The sequence below is a fragment of the Lucilia sericata genome, unplaced genomic scaffold (genome assembly GCF_015586225.1).
Source record: "Lucilia sericata isolate MDLA Ls3-8-SP2 unplaced genomic scaffold, ASM1558622v1 Contig000140F_arrow, whole genome shotgun sequence".
NCBI classification, from domain to species: Eukaryota; Metazoa; Arthropoda; class Insecta; order Diptera; family Calliphoridae; genus Lucilia; species Lucilia sericata.
The window spans coordinates 381,522-406,430 of NW_023994172.1; the positions used below are offsets into that span (position 1 = coordinate 381,522).

At 30.0% G+C, this 24,909-nt stretch overlaps 1 protein-coding gene across 1 annotated transcript; it reads left to right on the forward strand.

The window, feature by feature from the left end:
- The first annotated feature begins 927 nt into the window (after window positions 1–927).
- On the forward strand, window positions 928–17,619 carry LOC119601051 (protein charybde-like). The gene is made up of 4 exons (XM_037951751.1): window positions 928–2,751; window positions 12,260–13,037; window positions 15,102–15,212; window positions 15,365–17,619. Exons 1-4 carry the CDS (start codon window positions 2,670–2,672, stop codon window positions 15,441–15,443), a joined length of 1,050 nt encoding a protein of 349 aa, XP_037807679.1. The 5' UTR covers window positions 928–2,669; the 3' UTR covers window positions 15,444–17,619.
- The last annotated feature ends 7,290 nt before the right edge of the window (window positions 17,620–24,909 follow it).

A 24,909-nucleotide genomic window follows, 5' to 3' on the forward strand; every position in this document is an offset into this window, starting at 1 on the left:
TCAGAAGCTTGTTGTTTGTAAAAACGTCTTCTATACAATTTAGCGCTACGCTTTACCATTTTGTTGTACCTCCCACAGCCATAGATAGCAGATTTTGGCATGTTTACTTAAAAGTATTAGATGACGTGTATTATCTGATATCCAATGCTTGTTCCGTGATGATCTATAACCTAGATACTCCCTAGAATCGTCCTGAAAGCATGACCGAATGATTTTCCGTTCTCTAACGGAGGACGCACGTTCCACTTTCAATCCTGCTATAAGCTCTTTGGTGTAGTTATGTCAAGGGTTCTGTAGGAATTTCATGTCGTATTTTCTTGCCGCTGATTCAGGTCCACGGCAACTTTTAAGCGGATAGTGGCAATTACAAGGTAATGGCACGTAAAGCAATCTGCTCCGTTTTTAACTGGCACCTTAAGTAGACTTCTACGCTAGATTCTACCAACGGTGATATGGTCCATTACTTCTGCTAATTTTTTTAAGTTAATTGAAAATAATTTCTTGAATAGGGCTGAATTATTTTTTCATACAATCCCATTTAAACACTGGTAACACTAGACTTTGCAGACAACAGCTGATTATTGCTGTTCCCATTAAGACATGCTGTTCCCACTTCTCTTTAAAATTGAGCCAACATTTTATCTACAATACTCAATACCAACAGCTGATTACCGTATGAGTAAAATAAGAAAACAGCAGTTAAAAATAATCATATGTTTGTTGCCAACCACCACCACCATATCATCAATATAAACAGGGAACATCTGTAAATTAAAACCACTCAATTACAAAACAACTGTTAAGGGAGAAAGAAATCTTGGGCAAGCACATGCGCATTTAATGAGCAAATAAAGAACTTTATTAGCAGCAGAGTTGAGTAGTGCTGAAACAACTCACTCAACGCTTGAGTGTATGAAAGAAAAACTATAAAAACCCTGCATGGCAACCGGCCGGAATAGTAGCTTTGTAGCACTGCTGGCTAACGCGAGTTTAAGTAGAGGAAAAGCGGACAAAATTGCCAAGAATTCAGAATGTAAAGAAAAAACTTTGTTAAAGAACTTAAAACCAGGCAAAATTTAACCATAACAGCAACAACAAAAAGACGAATAAGCTTTAATAAGAAAAAATTATTGCAAAATTAAAGAATCCCAATTGTTTTTGTTATTTTTCTTCTTCTTCGTACATAAATTGAATGAATTTTTATATTTAAAGTGTTTGTTGTAGTTTTTTTTTTTTCAAAGTGTTTGGCTTGAACAATTTTTTGCAGTTTGTTTTAAAACTTTTATTTGTTGTTTTTAAATAAAAACTAAATAATAATTAGTACTTGGAAAATGGAAAAAATTAATGCAATTTAAGACAATGATGAGCAGGTTTTTAACATAAAAAAGTGTGAAAAGAAAAAAATGGAAATTGTGTGAACTTTTTTTTGTAACTGGCTGCAATTTTTTATACATTTCTGCAACAATAGCGCAATAGACAATAAATCTGCCCTTAGCAACAAACTAAAAAAGCATTAAATTACATTTAATTTTAGTTTTCTTTTTGCCAAATACTACAACAACAACAACTTTTAAAGAGTTTAATGTTTTTTAAACTAAGGCGAAGGGAATGAATAGAAAAAAAGAACAAAGAAGAAAATAAGCAAATTATACGCGTGAGTGCCTGCAGTTAAAAAGTCATAAATAATTAACGCCGCAAACATACAAAACTACTCATCATTTTTGTTGTTTAAATACAATGAAATTATTTTCAATTTAATTTTCTTTTACATAAACTTGAGTTTTACTCGGCAACAACAAACAGTAAGAAAATTGTCAATTGTATTTTCTTTTTACAACATTTTTCTTAACTACTTGTCAACCAAATGTGAGAATAATCACTGGGAGAGCGAGCATAGCTGACTGTCAAACACAATCCAGCAGTAATAGCAACAACTGCAGCAGAAATATATCACACGCACTCAAACACTCCAGAGATTGTGATGATGTACTCTGCGTCTGTGTTCCATTCAAGACAACGGGTTTCTTTAGTAGGCTTTCTCATTTATGGTGCTTGACTAAACAAAAATAGCAACAGCAAAGAGAAGAAGAAATTAAACTTTTTTATAAAAAAAAGCTCATTTTATAACTAAACAAACCACTCAAAGAAAAGTGCCGTAATTTAAGGATTTTAAATTTGTTGCTTAAATTAAGTTGTGATAAAATTTAATAAAAAAAAAATTATTGAAAATTTAAAGCAGCTTTTACGCTTAAACGAAAAGCCTTACTTTCAATATTTGTGTTAAAACCCCTTCCGTCAACACGTTACCACCAAGTCCCTCACTTGAAGCTGCTGTAGAGGCAACCACAATCGATCAATGTTGTATTCATAACAACGATAATTGCTCTTCTGCTAAATGCTGCCGTCCGGCTAATTCCACGGCTTTTTCATTGTCGTCATCAACATCATCTTTAGCACAAGCATTGCCACCAGCCGCCGCTTTTTCCTTAAGTACACCTGCAACGCCTGCTACTGCCACCACCGCTGCTAGCATTTCAAACCATAGACCGCCGGTTTCTCCGTGTACTACCGCCACTACAGTTACAACGAATTTATCTTCATCAGCTCCTGCTTCGCGTAGCAGTAGTAACGTTTTGATCGGTTTGGATCACATCTTCACATCATTCCTAATGAAAATGGAAGTTTTGTCAGTGCAAAATCATCATATACAAAAGCAATTCGGTGTTATCGGTTCAACAAAAGTTAAAAAAGGTGAGTGCTGGAAGATTTTTTTGATTTTAAAAGCAAGTGGTTCGAGAAAAATTGGTGAAAATGAAATGTAATGGTTTAAAAAAAATTTTGTTTTAATTTCCATATTCCATTTTTTAAAGTGTTAAACTTGTGAGTTAAATAGATGATGTTTTAATGTGACTGTAATATATGGTATAAAGAATGATGTTGAGGAGCTGTAGCGGGCTCCGAAAATGCATTACATTCTGCTGGTGTCTTAAAAATAAATTTTTCTGTGTTCAAGAAAACCATTACAATTGGAAAGAACTAGTTTTTACCCAGAGAATTAAATATGCTTTTCTAACGGATTCAGCAGCGAATCCGAATCTGGCTTCAGAATTTATCCAACACATAATTTTTTTGAGATATCGTGTCATAAATTTTGAAAAAAAAAACTTTGTTTCCGGCTATATTTGAAACGTTATAACTGCGTAAGGACACCTTTATTTATGAAAATTACTATGCCTTCGAAAAGTCCAATATATTCTCTTTAAAATAAGGTTTAAGCTCTCTTCTCTATCTACTTCTTTGGCCGCGATATCGTAACCAAAAGTAAATTTGCAAAATAGACAATTAACCATTCATGTTCCGAAAGTTTTGTCCATTTGATTAATATTTTAAGACACTTTGATAAATGTATTGATGAATCCATTAACAGATACTATATTACCTCGGACTAACCGTGCAAAATCAAATATTTTTACAAAAAATTCAAACCATTCTACATCAGATCAAAATTTCTGGGTTTGCATATTCCCATAATAAAAAATTTCTCAATAATGATGAGTTAAATAAGGATTGCTGTTGACTCCCTGTATCGGGAGCAGAAATTGCTTTACAATTTGCTAAGTGTTGAAATGTTAAAGGTTTAAATATTGATACTTAAGAGAATTACTAAAAATGACGAACTCAAACTCGAATATTTTGGATATCATGGAACTAAGCTTTGGAATATGATTGTATTATGAAATCAAATTGTTACATTTAAATCGCCACAAAATTAAACTTTTTCAGTAAAACATGGGGATGGGTCTCAGATGTAACTGAGCTGTTACTAGAGCTCTTAGCATTAGCTTTTATTTAATGCTCCCCAAATGGATATAGACAACTTCAGCCTCACATGTTCAAGTCCGAATATTAATCCAAATAAAAATTGTATACAAAAGATAAGAATGAAGCAGAATGAAGGGAGGAAAGCAAGTCCCGAAATAACATAAAATATGATAAATTATACTACCATCCTAAAGAATATACGTAATTGCAAAGTAATTACGAATTAATGACATTCTGAATTATGATAGAAATCAAAATAGATGATAAAGATTCTGCAGTCTCAGAATATTATATCTAATATTTCAATAACTTTTAGACTTCTCCCATTTCATGTTTATTTAAACCGCTGAAGAATGGTTTATAACTAATAGTTTGGAACCAAATTTTCTTGGAAATTTGTAATACAGGGTAATACAGAGTTTGTCAAAAAGTTTGAAAAGTCGAAGTCCCTACCTAGACACTGCAAATAAAAACCAAAAAGTTGATATAAAGAACCCGTTTTTTACACCCAAGTATTTCGAAAAAGTCGATATAAAAAAATTTCGAAATATCGACAATTTCAATACTGTAAAATATTGAAAATTTTACATTCTTAAAATGTCAAAAAGTCAACTTAAGTCGTAATGTCGACTTTTCATAAATTGTTAGGGTCAATTATAGACCGATATTTGAAGAAGAAGGCGAAATCGTGGACAGATATTGCCCATTTTCAATACCAAACAAACTGCATCAACTAAAAGTATCTGTCGGACAAAACCTATTAAGGACCCAGAATATATTTACTTTTATGGGTCATAGACAAATATTTCGATGTGTTACAAAGGGAATAATGGTGGGTATAAAAATATACTTTTTGTTTCAAATAAAAACCGATAATACAATATGCTGTAAAAATCCGAGTTAATCCGAATTAATGACATTCTGAATTATGATAGAAATCAAAATAGATGATAAAGATTCTGCAGTCTCAGAATATTATATCTAATATTTCAATAACTTTTAGACTTCTCCCATTTCATGTTTATTTAAACCGCTGAAGAATGGTTTATAACTAATAGTTTGGAACCAAATTTTCTTGGAAATTTGTAATACAGGGTAATACAGAGTTTGTCAAAAAGTTTGAAAAGTCGAAGTCCCTACCTAGACACTGCAAATAAAAACCAAAAAGTTGATATAAAGAACCCGTTTTTTACACCCAAGTATTTCGAAAAAGTCGATATAAAAAAATTTCGAAATATCGACAATTTCAATACTGTAAAATATTGAAAATTTTACATTCTTAAAATGTCAAAAAGTCAACTTAAGTCGTAATGTCGACTTTTCATAAATTCTTAGGGTCAATTATAGACCGATATTTGAAGAAGAAGGCGAAATCGTGGACAGATATTGCCCATTTTCAATACCAAACAAACTGCATCAACTAAAAGTATCTGTCGGACAAAACCTATTAAGGACCCAGAATATATTTACTTTTATGGGTCATAGACAAATATTTCGATGTGTTACAAAGGGAATAATGGTGGGTATAAAAATATACTTTTTGTTTCAAATAAAAACCGATAATACAATATGCTGTAAAAATCCGAGTAAAATTTAATTGTAGATTCAGTGCTTGTTTCATAGTTCCTCCTTAGGGACGAAATTGTTCTTAAGTTTTAAAAAATGCTCTCAAGTTATAAAAATTTTAGTAGTATTTTTTTAACCTAAGCTATTAATCATTAGTATTTTGTATAATCTATTATAATCAAATTTTTCATATACTCTATATGTTACACAAATTTAGAACTACATATAACAAATCCCTTTACTATTGATTTTTCTACAAACTACGTCTTTTGAAATCTTTTAAAGTGCCAACAACACTTTACAAAGTTCAGCACAACATATTCCAAATAAAAATTCTTAAAGTACATGCTGTGATGATGTTCTTCGCAGCAATTGTTTATACATAAATCCTTGTTAAAATGCCACAAAACAAATTAAATGTTCAGTCTTAATTACGAATTCTTAACGTACGGTCTTTTTCAAAACACAAGTAATAAAAATAAATATGATATAAATACATATGTGTCTGTTAGCACACATACTTACATACATATGTATATATATAATTGTCTATATACATATTATTATTTATAATTTAAGAAGAGAAAATAAAACAAAAACAGTTAAAACAAATTTGAAAAGGTCATAAATTTACATGTCATCAAAATTGAAAAGTACATTTAAAGATTTGTAAGTGTTTTTAATAATTCCACTTGATTTGAAAAGGTCAGCAGCTAGCCAGTCAGCCAGCAAGCAGGCACACTCTACACAGTACAAATTTTTGTTACACACTTCAGCCGTGTCTAACCATCAGACAACACTCTACAATCCACTCGGTATCTTTTTATATTTGTGTACATTTTCAACCACTTCATAGCTGTTTGTATGTTAAAATTTGATTTGGAAAAAAAATTATTGTCTGAATTTATTTACAAAATAGTACATCACATACCGTGGTTCTGTATTCTGTCTATTAAATACCCGCAATCATTTATTCAAACACAAAATTGTAAGAGCTCTGGAAAAAAATACGTTATTTTTTTTATAAATGTGAATTTGTAATTTATTTTAACGTGCATAAGTCATTTCAATTACATCTTTTCCAATTCATTTAATATTTATGCAAATTGTACCGAATTTTTTTCGTTTGTATTGTTGTTTTTTTTCTATAACGATAACAAAAACAACCCTTTTTAGCATAGAAAAATTATTACAATTTACAAAATGTTGTCACGATACATTTATTGGTCGGGAATTGTCATATAAAAAAAACAACAACAATATAAATTAAAGTGGTAATAGAAGTGTTAGAAATAAAAAATGGAATGTTCATGTAATGGTTAGTTTTTTGAATAATTATGCAAAACCGGTAATAAAACATAACTTTTTATATAACGGCCATTGTGGTTAACACATAATGTAAGGATGTTTATTACCATCGTACCCACTTACCTTTTTTTAATTGGCCAAATATTTGTTCCTGACGTTTAACAAAATATTTTTTACTAATAAAGATTTAAATTGGGTACTTATGGAGGTCCCTAACTTGGCTCCCACATAAATATTTCACATTAGCATATCATTTAATTATGATGCTATTTCCTCGACATGTTATAGATCCAAAATTCTTATTTAAGACAAAAAAATTATTATTGATCATTGACGATCTTTGTTTACATCGAAGTAATTTTCAAAGAAGTGCCAAAGCCTTTGTATTATCCTAAACATTCAAAATTCTAAGCAACAAATCAATGAACCTCAGCAGAAAGGCTCTGTCGAGCGCTGCATTGACGAAGGCATGAAGACGCACAACCCAAAGTTTTTTAGAACGAGTGGTATATTCAATGGTTTAACACTCAAAAAGTTTTCACTGTTTCTACTTCAGTTGCCATTATTTTGGGCAAGAGCGAGATTCTTAAAGTCCTATCGAAGGCTGAGGATCGCAAGGACGAAATTCAAGTCCATTATTTGTTGGAACAATAACGTCGGTAAAGTTTCCACAATTATTTTTTTAAAAAGTAAACTACCTTTGTGCTATTGGATCATTTCAATCTTGCAGCCATAAGTTTTGACGAAAGATTTCACTTGAAATATGAGATATCCAAGTTCAAGTATAAAGAAAGAAATGGTTACCTCTGGTAGGACCCTATTTTTGAGTTAGGTAGGACATTATAGCGATGCAGGATCAAGTGCAGATAAAAATTTAAGTTTTAATATGAAAAAGGGCACGGCCGTCATTCCCTAGGATGTAGGGATTAGCTGATGGTTTAAATAACTTAAATTTTGGAAGTCCAGTCAGCTAACTTTGATCTGTAGGATCCTGAAGAAACAAGTTTTGAGGAAAGATTTCACTTTATTTCCCAGTTATCGTATAAAGAGCCCAAATGCAGCTTGAAGATTTAATCTGGGAAAGTTCTAGTATAAGGCAAGGAATCGACTGTCGTACTTAATCGAATGTAAGGATATTACTTTAGTTAATTTTTATAGAAACTCTTATTTCTAAAAATCTTCATACTCCCAACTCTGTCATTTGATGCAAAAAGCATGTTTGTGTCGCATTTATTCATTCAACTACAGAAAAAAATTTCTATTTAGGTTATTACTGCAGAAATATGGTCTGTAATGAAATTTCAATTTTTATCCAACACTTTAACTACTCATTCATACGTTTACCCCGTATTTACTAGATGTCCAGTATGAATGTTTATACATTTGTTTCAACGTATAGAAAAATTTGACTTGGCAACAATAACAGAGAGTAATGATGTTGGAAATGGAAACACAAACAAAAAAACTGAAAGCCTAATACTGCTGCCATACTACAAACATACTTGTATGGCATGGATTATGCAACTTCCTGTTTCATCCTGTCACCAAGCTGAGTGTATATATATACGTATGGATATGTAAATACGTTTACACATAACTGGACACATTCATATACATACAATATATGAACGAACACACACACAAGACAAGTAAATGTAAATTAAAGGGAGTGAAATAAACTGGAAAAACAAAGTACGAAACTAAACAAAACTTTATAACGGAAAACGGAAAAAAGTGTGTGTGGCCCTACTTTTGTAATTTATATTTTTCTTTTTTTTTACCTTCAACATACATACATTTTTACATATAATTTTTAGTTTCTTTTCTCAAAAGTTTCAAACAGTTAATATGTGGTTTTTGTTTTGTTCCGGCAAATTGCAGTCAATTTAATTTTACAATTGAATACACTTTTTATAAAAAAAAAACGCATTAAAAATGTATACAAATGTAAATTTACAATAACCCGGTAGTTGTGCTCCCTACTAGGGCAATTAATAATGTGTATATTAGATACAAACATCTAAAGCTAGTTAACCTGCAGCCTACTATGAATGTATTACATTAAAATAAATACCTTTGGTTAACCATAACTGAAGTCCAATATAATCGGCTAAATTCATTGCGACATTGTTTGTATTACCAGTAAATAGTGAAAAAACTAATGCAGTGTCAGTTTTTTGAAAAGCTTCCATTTACGTCAGTTAGTCCAATCCAATTACTTACTATTCACACTACATTAAATAAAACTATTTCCAAACATTTCCTCTCATACGTCCAACAACAGAATACAAATCCTCCCAAAAAAAAAACAAGAATTCTGAAGGATATTTACCGGTTTTGTACTACAATCGTTCACTAACCCATTCGTTTGCTCATTCATTCATTTGTTTGCTTCAGTTGCTTCTTTGGCAGTCACTGCTGTAATTACCGTTACGAGAAGTTAGCAACAAGACAACAATTGTGGCTTGATTACAAGTACACAACTGGAAAAAAATTTTGTAAAGGAATAAATAACTACACATTCATACAATGCAATACATATTTCTTTCCTTCTTTTTTATTTAGTTTTTGTTGTTTATTTCTTTATATCCTTCTGTCTGCCCTTTCCAAAAGTCATGTGTACATATTACATAGTTATGTATACAGTATATACAATTACTACAATCACTATCCTTTAATTATGATACCCAACTACTGCAAGCATGGCTGCCACATTGGATTTATTGACATTCTGTCGATTATGTGGATGTATAAATAGGAATGTGTCGATTTAACTTTTGGCGTTAATATAAAGTTTTCTTTAATTAAAAACTTTTGTGGATTTTAACATTTTACATCAGTGGCATGCTGTGCAACCGCAATAATTATGTTTCCAGAAACTCTAGTCTCATTTCTTAACTAATCAGTGATAAAACTTTTGATTTTGTTGGAACCATGGCTTTAGACGTACTTCTAGTTTACTGCTAAGGTTAATTATAAAGGATTGAATTAATTCCATTGTCATCCATATTTTCAAACTACATAAATCTTATTCTGATCCTGCTGTTTGTCTAAATCGACTAAATGTATTCATAAGTTTGTCAAAATAGACTCGTTTCTGTAATTTTCTCGAATCGAGAAAAAACTTAAAATATAATAGTCTTCCAGTTTTTAACAGTGTGACTCAGATTATTTTTAACCTGTAACTCATTAAAATTTAAAAGGAAATTTTTAAATTTCTTGTATTCACCCTGTTTTACACAAGATGATCATGAATTTTTCGACAGATTTTCTCGATGCGAGAATTACAGAAACGGGACACTGCTGATTCGTTCCGTTTATCATTTGAGTCTCTACGATCCAAGCAAACTTTTATGCCAATTTTGGCTGGTGAATGCCAGGATGATGATTTAGATTCTTTTGCTTTTTCTCTTAGGAGTAATTAAAAAGGGGCCTTTCTACTATTTCTATTCATTTTACAGTCCTTCTTAGTTCACCTTATAACATGAAATCCAAGCAGTTTTTTCACCAACTAGAGTATTATTCAGCAGTCTACTTTTAGAATCCATTAATCTTGATTCCAACATGTCAGCTTTTAGCGTTGAACTAAAAAAACCTTAATCATCATCATCAGATAGAATTCTATTCAATTTTAGGATAGATAGGTTCTATAGTTGAAACGAAAAGTCGATTTTTCGACTTTTTCATTTAATTAAAAGTCGACTTTTCGACTATGAGTATTTTATAAATAGTCGACTTTTCAACTTTTTCCGACTCTTCGACTTTTTTCGACTTTTTGACTATTTTCGACTTCTTTCGACTTTTTTTGACTTTTTTCGAGTTTTTCCGACTATTTTAGAGTTTTTGACTTTTTTTCCACTTTTTTAAAATTTTCGACTATTTTTGACTTCTTTCTACTTTTTTCTTCTTTTCGACTTTTTACGACTTTATTCGACTTATCGACTTTCAGACTTTTCGACTTTTATTAACAAAGTCGACTTTTTCACAGACGATAGTCGAGTTATCGACTTTTTTGGAACAAAATAGTCGACTTCGACTTTTTGCGACAAAAAGTCGATTGTTCGATTATTCGAAAGTCGATTTATAGAACCCTATAGATAGGTACTTAAGGTTTTCTTTAAATTTATTTGTGAAATAGGGGTTTACGGTTAAAAAAATCGACTTTTCTACTTCGACTTTTTTGACAAGATAGTCAATTTAGAACAGTGAATTGTTCGACAAAAAGTCTATTTGTAAAACCCTAATACGGAATAGTATTTTTATTAAAGTTCTAAAAAAATGGAACCATCGTAATATGCATGAAAGCACGAATATAATTATAAATAGTATAATTTGCACTAAATACTTCAATCAATCAATCGTTTTTATTTAAATAATTACTACGTCACTGGCTGACGCTGCATTATAAAACGAAATAAGACTAAAATGGAAAAAAAGAAGAACAAACAAAATACAATATCAAGAAATTGCAAACCGGCTTGCGACATCGAAAACAAAATCATCATTTCTGTGTTGAATTTAGTTTTTTTTTTTCATTATTTATTTTTTGCAGCAAGCACGTACTTGCATGAGAACGGCTGATTTTACAGCTGAGTTACCAGGTGATATTCTGCAATATGTATTTTTATTTCTTTGCCCCCTTCTCCTCGTTCCCCTTTGAAAAACATGAAAAACTGTAAAACTCAATTTATATTTTCACTCAAAGAGCTAATGTGTTTTGTGCTCTCAGTATTTTTTTAGTAAAACGAAAAAAAAAAAAAACGCAAAGCCTTAGATTCCAGATATAGTTACCAGATGAATTTACTGCTAATTATATATTTAATGAATATTTTATTTTAGAAATGTTTGGAAAATAAAAAATAAAATAAAATAGTTTTGGGATTACCTTAATGGATCACGTACCATAATAATGTTTTCATTCTATTAAAAATGTTAATGAATGAACAATTATTTAGAAAGATCATGTCAAAACAGGGAGATATAGACATTTTCAAGTTTTTATGGTTATTCGGTACAAAATACTTAATTCGGCGGCAGTTATAAATTTTGATTAACGATTTTTTATTCAACTGTTCATTAACTTCCAACATTTTTTAAATAAAAATCGCCAAAATTACTAAAAATCATCTAATCTGGCAACTAGAATTCCAAGCAACTAGGAATTGAGTTAATTATATTGAGCTTTTTGTTTGCAGAGTTTGTTTAAGTTGAGTAGCGTTAAGCTTTTTATTCCAGATGAGATTTTTTGTTTTTTTTTTTTTATGTAAACATATGATTTCTGCAAGCGACCAAGTAACAACAGTTAGTTCCTGACCTGCGCTTTACTGGGAAAACAGCTGTTTGAAATTTTCACGGACATGTGTTAAATACAAATGTGCAGAGAACAACAGTGTTGGGTAAAATTATAAGGCTGTTATATATAGCTGTTATTTAATCGAATTAATTTGAAAAAGAATGAAATAATAAAGCACATGTAAATTAAATGCTAGCAAACTTTATTTAAATAAATACATTTTCTTAATGGTTAAAGCTTAATTTAAAATGTATTTCTTGTGTTTTACAGACTGGACAAGTTCCCTTACACCACCCTCATCAAGAACAACTACACCGTCAACAAATCTAACAGCTGCATCGACAACACCATCATCTACCAACACCACAACGACAGCAACAACTTTATACAATTCTCTCCATAGTCCCATAGAACATTTCGACGTTGTTGATGGTCTTAAGCCACAACATAATTCAGCTTATTTCACACACACCAATAACTCCAGCCACCACCAATACCAACAGCAGCAGCAGCACAGCCAGTACAGTTTTGACATGGAAACAGCAACTGCAGCTTCTGCATCACCCAAAGGTGTCGTCGGCATTGAGTCAACTGGCAGTGCTCATTATGCATACAACAATAATCTCTTGTATTGTGCACCCAATACCACAACAGTAGCCACCAATACCACAGCCGTAGCAGCAGCAGTTTCAAATCACATGTCGTCATATCATCATCATCATTCCCCACTCACCGGCATACCCATTGCCGCCTTGACCCCGTCGCCGGTCTCTTCGACATTGTCCACACCCACCGAAGCCACAGAACATTTTGGCATTGCACACGATGACGATGTGGATGCGGCTGCTGTTAATGAACTTTCACAGCGTTTGCAGGCCGAATTACGTGCTGCCAAAAGTCGTCATTTATCATGTACTGAAGTCTCCTTGCCTTGGGATTTAACACCACGTATAGCGGCTGATATGATTAAAACATCCGAACGAGAACCGTGTGGTGTTCGAGGTTGTGCTATTTTTATTGATTTTGAAGATGAGACAGGCAGTGCCAGGTAAGATTTGTTGCAAAAAAAGAGCTACATTTTAAAGGTCACAAGTTTCTTGAGTTTTTATTGTTTTTTTATTAAACTAATTTGTAGGTGCAATTGAAAGGTAGTTTCAATTAAAAAGTTTTAATGCTTTGAGATGTTTTAAAGGGGTAATAAAATTGTTTGCAACATGAAAATTTCTATTAATTTTAAAGAACTTTTCAAAATATAAGAGAATTTTAATTTTTTTGAAGACTTTAAATGAATTAATTTTTTAAATTCAATTTCAACATCTTAATCATTCCAATTAAAAGTGGTCATTATGTTCTACTTCTTCTGGATTCCTAGATTTGGAACGAATTCCATAAAGAATATATTCTTTATTTTCTAGATTGAATTCTTTCTGGTTATAGACTAGGCAAAAGACTAGACTCTAGGCTAGACTATAGACTACACTATGTACTAGACTATAGACAAAGCTATAGACGAGACTATAGCGACACTATTGATTAGTCAATAGACTAAACTATAGTCTATAGTCTATTCTATAGACTAGACTATAGAGTAGATTTGACTATAGACTAGACTATAGACTAGACTATAGACTAGACTAAAGACTACATCATAGAAGATACTATAGACTAGACTAGAGACCGGACTATAGACTAGACTATATACCAGACTATAGACTAGACTATATACCAGACTATAGACCAGACCATAGACTCGACTATAGACTAGACTATAGACTCGACTATAGATTAGACTATAGACGAGACTATAGACTAGATAATACAATGCTTATCAAAAGTTCATAAGTTTAAAAAAGTATCTTAGGTTTCGTGGGGGTACTGCAGTATAGACTAGACTATAGATTAGACTACAGACGAGACTGTAAAGAGACAATAGACTAGACTATAGACTAGAATATTGACGAGACTGTAGACGAGACTATAAACGAGACTATACTAGACTATAGATTTGGCTATAGACGAGACTGTAGATTAGAATATAGACTAGACTATAGACAAGACTAGACAATAGACTAGACAATAGACTAGACTATTGACGATACTATAGACGAGACAATAGACTAGACTATAAACGAGACTATACTAGACTATAGATTAGACTATAGACGAGACTATAGAATAGACTATAGACTAGACTACAGAATATACTACAGGCTAGACTAGATAATACACTGCTTGTCAAATGTTCATAAGTTAGAAATAGTAATTTAGGTTTCTCTCCTGCACAGCTCCTACCAAAGACTTGAGCGTTTCTTTAGAAAGGTCAACACCTTTCTTTTTCAGAACGGCATAGACAATCGTTCATCCTCACGGATGTGTGAGGCACTAATAGCATCAACCACTTGCTGCTCCATAGCAGAAAAAACCCTCAAAGATGTTTCTTACAAGACCAGCGATTCTCTCGAATCTAGCTACATCCTGTCGGTGTCTCTTGATTTGGTATTTCTCCTAATGCCGTCCAGCATAAAAAAATACGTGGAAGGATATTGTTGACTCTTTTGCGGTGGCTTGTTGAACAAGATTAACGTCTTTTACGCTATGTGCACAACCTTCTTCGGATAGTTCACTTTTGGTCTCTTTAGCATAAATATCAACAGCCCTAGGAGCTCGTCTATATCACAATTCTTCTATCCTTATCGTAGCACGAACTTCGTAGGTTTAATACTGAACTTCAATCAGTATCAAATCTACGAAGATTACATATCCATGTCATCTTCCAAACTTTCGTATAGTTCTGAATAACGACGCCTCCATCTTTATTACTTTTTCTTCAGTTCATTTGCGTTCGATTCAAGTACTAAATGAACACTTAAAAGTATTTTATATATTACCAACTAACTAAGAACTGAATAGAATCTGAAATTATTCAAAACATTGTACCTATAATAGTCCCAAACATTTAGACGAACTTTCAGATATTTTACCTTGAAACTTTACTTTACCAAACATTAACCGAGTATTAGACTATTTTGAATATTTGCTAAACACCACCCCTGAACCAACATTTACATTCATATAAAGAAGTTTTTATATACTAACTTTTCTATTATTACAGGCGCATTGCTTCCTTTAAGGTAGATCCAAATACCGTTTCAACTTTTGAATTATTTTTAACATTAAAACAAGACAAAGGTGGCTGGACTTCATTATTGCCACAATTTCTCAAGTAAGTGAACAAACAAAAAAAGAAATTACTTAACTGTTAATAACTAACTGTTTATTTCTTACGCCATTAACACAAACACTTTTTCTGTTTGTTGTTTTATACAATACTACGGTATCTTTTATATCACAAAACTTTTGGTATCTTTTTTACAGAAATCTTACCCGCAGCAGTACAATATTAATAAGTCCACATTTTTCATTAAATAAACATAAACTTTATGCCTGTGAGTAGGAAACAACATTTTTTTATACAAATAAAAGAAGAAAATGAAAAGAAATCAACCACAAGAACAACAACATAAGAAAAAAAACCACCTAAAATGTACAAATGATAAAGAAGAAGTAAAACTAAAATCAGAAATCATTAAAAATAAATAAATATAAATACACACACACACACAAAAACAAACACAGATAAAGTTCAAAAGTTAAATGAAAACTTAAACTAAACAAAGATTGAGAGAGAAAAATGTAAAATATGATTAAAAAGATAAGCTAGAAGAGGCGCTGTCAATTGTGTTTAATAATAATAATAATATTTATAATATTATTATGATAATTTAAGTAAAGTTATTAATAATAACATTAACAAATAGTTAATCCCTCCGATTAAGATGAACAAGTTTTCGTTGATTACGAACATGAAGATAATAATGAAGTTGAAGAACCAATGAACTCGTTTATTATAAATATTTAATGTTTTCAAGTTTTCATTTTGTGTGTTGTTTTTATTTTAATAACGTTTTTATTATATTTTGTTTTTGTGTCCTTAACAAAACATACTAAATAAAAAAAAATTGTAATCTTGTAATACTGGGAAAACTTTGGACCATATTTTCACTTACAATCACTTACTAACTAACACACTGACAACTTCTTACCGCAAGAAACAATATTTTTTTTCAACATACAAACTCCTCAACTCAATTCTTTAAAGGTAATTATCTAGGAAATCATAAAAGAAAAGTAATAATACTTTTAGTATTTTTTAAGAAAAACTATCAAATAAATAATTAACCTAAAAACACTACTTTCTTTAGATAAAATAACAAGAACACAAAACATATTGTGTATTTAACTAAAAAAAATGTTAAAGAAAACAACAAATACACAAACTGCAGAGTTGCAGGCAACTTTAAACTTTAATAAAATTATTACACCAAATATTTAATTATTAGAAAATAGCTACCAACAAATAAAAAACAAATATATTGACTGACTTTTTGGCAAAATCTGAAAAAATACAAAATTTTTGATAAAAAACAAAAGCAAAACCAAAGCAAATTAACAATTTCTTTGTTTAACAAAGTCTTATAAAAACAATAACAAATTAGAAAGTAATACTTACAATAAGAATAAATACAATTTAACAATTTAATAAATGTTAGCAAAAAAATAATAAAATACAAACTCGACTATACAAACAAACAACAAATAAACATACTCTTTTAAAATTTTTATTTGTTTTTTCCTTCAAATCGAAAAAAAGCAAAGAACTAAAAGCCACCAACACAACACACACAAGAACAACACCACAATGAACGAACAGACAAACAAACAAGCAAATCAAGCAACTTAAAGGAAACGGAAATAAATAGCAACCAAGTTTTAACAAACAAAAGTTGAGATTATTTTAACGTTTCCTTTACATGCTGCTTTGCTCTGCTTGGTTTACTTACTTTCTTTCTTCTGCTACTAACACTATATTAAAAGAAAATAAAAACAAAACTAGAACTTTTAAATCAAAAAATAATAAAAAGCAAAAAAAGAAAAAGTAAAACTCTCATTTAGCCAGTATTATCAATATTTATTTTTAACACTTAAGCAAATAATTCCCCCCCAAAAAAAGAAACTCAATTTTAGTATAAAAAGAAAAAAAATCTCTTAAAATTTCAAAACCCCAAAATATTAATTAAAAATTTAATTATAATCATAATAATAAATATGTAGTAGTTTTTAAGCAAAAAAAAAAAAGAAAAAATTCTTATCATGTATAACAAAACCCGAACAAAATCGAATATAAAACTTTCATTTGTAGCTGAGAATCTCATACTCAAAAACATTAACTGATGATATAAATTGATATAAACAAATAATTCTTAGAAATACAAACAAACAAAAACAAAGTCGATGTGATATTAAACTATAAATAATGTAATAATTATAACTATAATATTATTAAATTAAATAATAATTACTAGTAATTTATATATAATGAAACAAAAACACAAACAACTAAAATGTTATAAAAGCCACAGAAATAAGAATTACCACAAGGTCTTTATGATTTAAATTTGTTTTAAGTATTTTTTTTTTCAAATTTCTTAAAATTTTTCTTTAAACATTTAGTATTAAATATGTATGCTTGTTTTTTTCTTTGTTTATGTATGTATGTTTGTGTCTTTTTTTAATTAAATATTTTTTTCACTTTTTTTAAAAATATATTATTATGAAATTGATTTTCACTTAAAAAAAGCATTTTAATTTTTTTTTTTTTAATTTCAAAAGAAATTATTAACACAATTATTTACTAACTTATTAATAATCAAATTAATTCAAATTTAAAATAAATTATAAATTTTATAATTTTCTTAAATATTTATATAATTTCAATACTTTATTTTAGATTTCCATCCGAATAATTTGGTTTTGTAAAATCCTTTTTTAAAAATTTTTAAATGGAAAACTGTAATTTTTTTACATTTTATTAACATTAATTGTAATTTTCTCCGAAAAAATCATTCCTCTGAAACAAAACCTTTTAATTTCTTTAAATTTAAAATGTGAATTCGTTCGTACTACATCTCAGGAGCAAATTTTATTTTTAATTTCATGAATTTATTTAAAATTAGTTCCCTAAATTTAATTCTTAAATGTTAATGAAATCTTATGAAACAAACTGAATATGATCTCTCATATGCCATGTTCTGACTAGAAGTTGATTTAACATGTTTTTCCAGATTTCGGCTTTATTTTAAAGAACAAAACTTCCCATTTTCCGTTGTACAGAGTTTCTTGTACTCGGGAACTTGTTTTATTATTCTTCTCAATCGTTCAAAAACAAATCAATCCAATTAATAAGTAGTTGCTGAAACAAAAGTTTCTCTGTGTAGACATTAAGGCAAGAAAATTAAGAAAAACTTTATCTGTATGAACCGGGATATTGCGTCTCTGATGCTGCCAATAACACGGTTAAAAACACAGTTAGCGATTACCAGTACGCAAATGATCGATTGTTTGATATGCAGGGTGCACCAACCTGCGGAGACTTATGTTTATACAAGTTAATATCTTCTATTTAGGGCCATAAAAAGTCCATAAACGTGTCTCTGTAGAACACAACTTTGGCCAAATGACGTTCTCAGTATTTGCACACAGTCAGTCAAAGCAACTACAATCTCCACGGTACGCACCGTATGACAACGGGGACCTTGAAAAAGATGTCCACATGCAAGAAAGTCTCACAAGTTATCTAGCACTTGATGTGTTAATAACACGATTACCGTAATCAGTACTAGAGACCTAGTTCGGGAAGTAGTGACGTCTTCACGAAGTCATCTTAGCGCTGTTATAACGTCTCAAAAAGGGCCAAAACTTCAGGATATCTCAGATGTAAAGGAGAAATTCAGATTCGGATTCAGCTTTAGAAAAGTATACTTTGGTCACTGTGCATTGAAATTTTCTGCTGTCCAATCGATTTGAGTAAATTAAACTCAAATAGGTTACATTATAACTCTTTTTAAGAACGAAAATATTTGTTCAATAGTTTTTTCTACGAATCAAATTAATTTTAAGTATTTTCTGAGATCTCACACAGAAAAGGATTTCATCACTGACTCGAACATTTTTGTTTTCGAACTCGTTTCGAGAACAAAAATATTCCAATTTTCACGATAAAAACTTTGTAATTTGAAGGTACGAATCTAATTGTGGTATAACCCTTCAAATGTTACCATTGCAATTGTGTTTTAGTTTCAGTTAAAGTTCTTTAAAATTCATTTAATGTTTTCCATTTCCACTTATTTCTTACCTTAAATATTTTTATTTTTTTTTTTTAACTTTTTAATCTCTTTTTTAATAACATTTTTTTCTAATTTACAAAACAAACAAGCAGCTATTAAACAAAAAAACAAAAACATTTTGATTATTTAAGAACACTGCTAAGCAAATTCTTAAATATTAAAAACACTTAAACTAAACGATGAATAATTTATAATAATAAAAACTATAACAAAATGTTTTTTGCAAATACAATGAGATAAATAAAGTCATCTGTGTTATAAATTTAAATTTAAGCTAAAAGAAAACAAAAATAAACAAATCAAATGAATTATAAATATAAACAAAACAAACAAATAAATAAATATTTTTAAATAACTATAGGTTACACAAACAAATTAAACAAGCATAACATAGAGTTAAATTTTATATAAGAAACTAGTTCATGGATAACAAAAGAAATGTTTAGGAACACTTTCTGAAACAATTAAAAATACTTTGGTTAAACTGTTAACAATAATTTCTTAAAATCTCAACAGATCCTGTATTTTTTTTTTAAATTTAATTTAAAATTTGTTGAAATACACTTTCTTCTTAAGAATTTAAACTCTGTGTTATGCTTGTGTAGTTAAGTTTTATGATTAGTATTTTGCTCCTTTTTAAAAAATTGCAAAATACTTTTCCTAAAATCTTATAAACTTATATCAATAAAACTATTTTAAAATTAATTAGGAATTTTTAAGATTTTTGTAGTTAAACAATAAATTACAATTTACAATATAGTGGACCTGTCACAGAATTCCTTTCCGATTGAAAGTGAAATTGTTTAACCCATTTTTTCTTAAAAAAAGGAAAGGGACAACTTTTTCGGAATGAAGCCCATTAAAATTTTAAAAGTGGGATTGGGAAATTTGTTTAAAGTTATTAATTTTTAAAGTTTTAATCAATAATTTACTAAGTAATAATTCACTTCCAAACGGATTGGAATTCTGTAACAGGCCCCATAGAATAACCTTCGTATTAATAAACGCTTAGTAAAGTTATTATAGACCAGACTATAGAATGGACTATAGACTATAGACTAGACTATAGACTAGACTATAGACTAGACTATAGACTAGACTATAGACTAGACTGTAGACTAGACTATAGACTAGACTATAGACTAAACTATAGACTAGACTATGGACTAGACTGTAGACTAGACTATAGACTAGACTATAGACTAGACTATAAACTAGACTATAGACTAGACTATAGACTTGACTATAGACTTGACTACAGACTAGACTATAGACTAGACTAGACTATAGACTAGACTAGACTATAGACCAGACCATAGACTAGACTATAGACCAAACTATAGAATAGACTATAGACTAGGCTATGGACTAGGCTATAGACTAGACTATAGACTAGACTATAGACTAGACCATAGACTAGACTATAGACTAGACTATAGACTAGACTATAGACTAGACTATAGACTAGACTATAGACTAAACTATAGACTAGACTATGGACTAGACTGTAGACTAGACTATAGACTAGACTATAGACTAGACTATAGACTAGACTATAGACTTGACTATAGACTTGACTACAGACTAGACTATAGACTAGACTAGACTATAGACCAGACCATAGACTAGACTATAGACCAAACTATAGAATAGACTATAGACTAGGCTATGGACTAGGCTATAGACTAGACTATAGACTAGACTATAGACTAGACTATAGACTAGACTATAGACTAGACTATAGACTAGACTATAGACTAGACTATAGACTAGACTATAGACTAAACTATAGACTAGGCTATAGACTAAACTATAGACTAAACTATAGACTAAACTGTAGAGTAGACAATAGTCTATACTATAGAGTAGACTATAGATTAGACTATAGACTAGACTATAGAGTATAGAGTAGACTATAGATTATAATATAGACTAGCTTATAGATTGTACTATAGACTAGACCAGACTATAGAAAAGACTATGGACTAGACCAGACTATAGAATAGACTATAGACTATACTATAGACTAGACTATAGAGTAGACTAGACTATACTATAGACTAGACTATAGACTGAACTAGACTATACTATACACTAGACTATAGACTAGACTATAGACTAGACTATAGACTAGACTATAGACTAGACTATAGACTAGACTATAGACTAGACTATAGACTAGACTATATACTAGACTATATACTAGACTATAAACTAGGCTATAGACTAGACTATATACTAGACTATAAACTAGGCTATAGTCTCGACTATAGACTCCACTATAGTTTCTAAGGGGCTAAATGTTTAATAAACATTTATTTTATATTGTATAAAAGAAAATCTTTAAAACATTATAGGTATTAATAAAATTAAACAATTTAATTGTGTTTCCTTATAACAAACAATAATTTCTAAAGCAATAAACTCAAATCTTTTAAATTTATTTTGAATTCAGAAAATTTGTTTAATTATAAATATAATTTAATATAATTTGTTTGCTAATTTTAAATTCATTTAAATTTGTTCTTTTAATTAAAAGCCAAAAACTAAATTCTTCGTTTTAAGTAAATTTTATTTTAAATTTTAGATCTCTTTTTAATTTATATCGATTTTAAACAAACAAAAATAATTCCATTCGATTAAACTTTTTTTAGCTATTTATAAAAATTAAAAAAAAATTAAATAACCTTGTAAATTTTAATTATACTTAAAATAAAATTGAAACAAATAGAACCATATATGTGATCTATTTAATAATAATGAAAAAGGAAAATGTTTATTAATAAAACAACAAAATGTTTTCTAGGTTTTGCATTAAATTTTTGATATAAGTTATTATTTTCTTTGTTAATCATTTTAAGAAGTCAATTATTATATAAATCACTGTTAAATTTAATAATAAAAATCAATGAAAATTTAATTTATTTAGAATTTGTTTTTAAGTTGCATAATTTTTATATAGAAATCGTTTCATAACTTTTGAAAATTTCAAAATTTTTAAATGTAATTTACTATAGTTTTGTAATAGACTTTTAATAACGAAACGAAACATTTCCTTGACCTCTAATTGCAACATGTAGGAAGAGATAACTTTAACTCATCTTCCCTACAATTGTCCGTTTCTTGAAACAAATCTATATATCTATATAAATATCTTTCTTAATTTGTCAAACAGAACCTACATTACTTAGGTTCAGAAGGTCTCTTCGTAATACCCTAGAATACATCTGAAGGCCCCTTTGTAACAACTGTAAGATAATGTGAAACCTAACCTTATTATTGTCGGGAGCATGTCCTAGAATTTTAAAAGTATAATACTTTTTCTAAAACTCAAAACTTTCTCTCACAAATGCAGATAATTCATGGGACAATCGAAAATAATGTTTAATAAAACTAGTTTGGGTTAGGTTGATCATTTTAAAGTAAACGTGGGCCCTTGTACTCTCCTTAAGATACCTGAAAAGCAGTGAAATAATGTTATATGGTATGTTAGGATGGGTTATGCATTCTCCCCTAAACGACCGTTGATGGTGCATTGTGATTCTTTTCAATTCATTCCGATAAGGTTCATTGTGACAGTAGGTCAGAATCCTCGCACCACCCGAAAGAAAGGCTAGTATTCCTGGCAAAATCTAACAAACTGTATGTATTACTTCCAACAATACTTCAAGTTCGTAGTGGAATCTATTTTCTAGCCATTTTTGTCTGAGACCCTCTAATCTAGAACAATGACGAATTACATGCGCTCAAACGTCTTTAGCTCCTTTACATCCTCCTCGCTTGCAGAAGTATAGTGATGTTCCATTGCTAATAAACAGCTTTTTAGAACAAGGCACCCTCAAAACTCGTTGCAGCATCCTTAGACTACATCTTTCGAGTCCAATAGCAGGCAGGTTGTACTTGATCGTAAAACTCGTAGCGTATGCTTAAACTAGATCTTTCGAGTCAAATAAATAAGCAGGTTGTGCTCAATCGTAGTTCCTTAACATAATCTCCTGCATCAGTTTGGTATAGTAATGTCCCATATGTTAATGAAAGCACTTATAGAACAAGGCTCCTTTAAAACTCTTAGCAGTATCCATAGACTACGTCTTTTGTACCCAATAAATATGCAGGTTGCTTTTGCATGTTGGCCATAAGGCCTCTAATATAGTATGTTTGGTGTAGACGTGATATAATGAAAGTTGTTCGTAGAAGAAAGAAGTGAGAACGTTGGAAGAGAATGAGTCAAAGACTCCTACCGACATTATCATGTGAGTGCAACCAAAAGGTGTCATTATAGAAGCTATTCCAAATCCTTATGAAGGCATTAAGCTTAACCTTGTGCAGATGTGATATAAAGAAAAATGTCTGAGAAGAAAGACTTGAGTATGTTGGAACATTGAGACATCATAATGTGAGTGCAATCAAGGGTTGTCCTTACGAAGGCATTAAAGGCCATGTGCCAGATATTTCTCACAATTCTTCAAAGAATCTTTGTTCTAAAAAAGTCAAGACTATAGACTCGACTATAGAATGGACTATAGACTAGACTATAGACTAGACTATAGACTAGTTTATAGACTAGACTACATACCAGACCATATACTAGACTATAGACTATAATATAGACCAGACTATAGAATAGACTATAGACGAGACTATAGACTAGACTATAGACTGCACTATAGACTAGACTAGACTTAACATATAGACTAGACTATAAGCTAGACTACATACTAGACTATAGACTAGACTACATACTAGATTATAGACTAGACTATAGACTAGACTATAGACTAGATTACAGAGTTGACTATAGACTAAACTATAGACTAGACTATAGACTCGACTATAGACTATACTATTGACTAGACTATAGACTAAATTATAGACTCGACTATAGACTTGACTGTAGACTCGACTATAGAATCGACTATAGACTAGACTATATACTAGACTATAGAGTAGACTATATACTAGACTATAGACTAGACTATACTATAGACAAGACTATAGACTATACTATAGACTAGACTATAGACTAGACTATAGACTAGACTATAGACTAGACTATAGACTCGACTATAGACTTGACTAGACTATATACTAGACTATAGACTAGACTATACTATAGACTATACTATAGACTAAACTATAGACTAGACTATAGACTAGACTATAGACTCGACTATAGACTCTACCATAGAGTGGACTATAGACTATACTATAGACTAGACTATAGACTAGACTATATACTAGACTATAGACTAGACTATAGACTTGACTATAGACTCGACTATAGACTAGACTAAAGACTATACTATAGACTAGACTATAGACTACAATATAGACGAGACTATAAACAAGATAATAGACTAAACACTATACACGACAATTCGTTTCATAAAGCTTTAAATCCAGCTGTAATTCGAAATCCTTAAGAAAAGATACAGATTACTTATAGAAAGCGATCCATGTTTGTGTTTTTAATTTAAAGTGAATAACAATAACAAACTTTAATGCAAAATTTGGAAAAAATTGTTACAAATAAAATGTAAATTTTCTATTCAATAATAAATTAAAAAAAAAACCTCAAATGACAGAATAAAACCAAATTAAAATGTGATTATAAAGGAAAAATATTAAAAATTAAAAGAATAAATAATAACAAAAATGTTTTAATTAATTAAATAT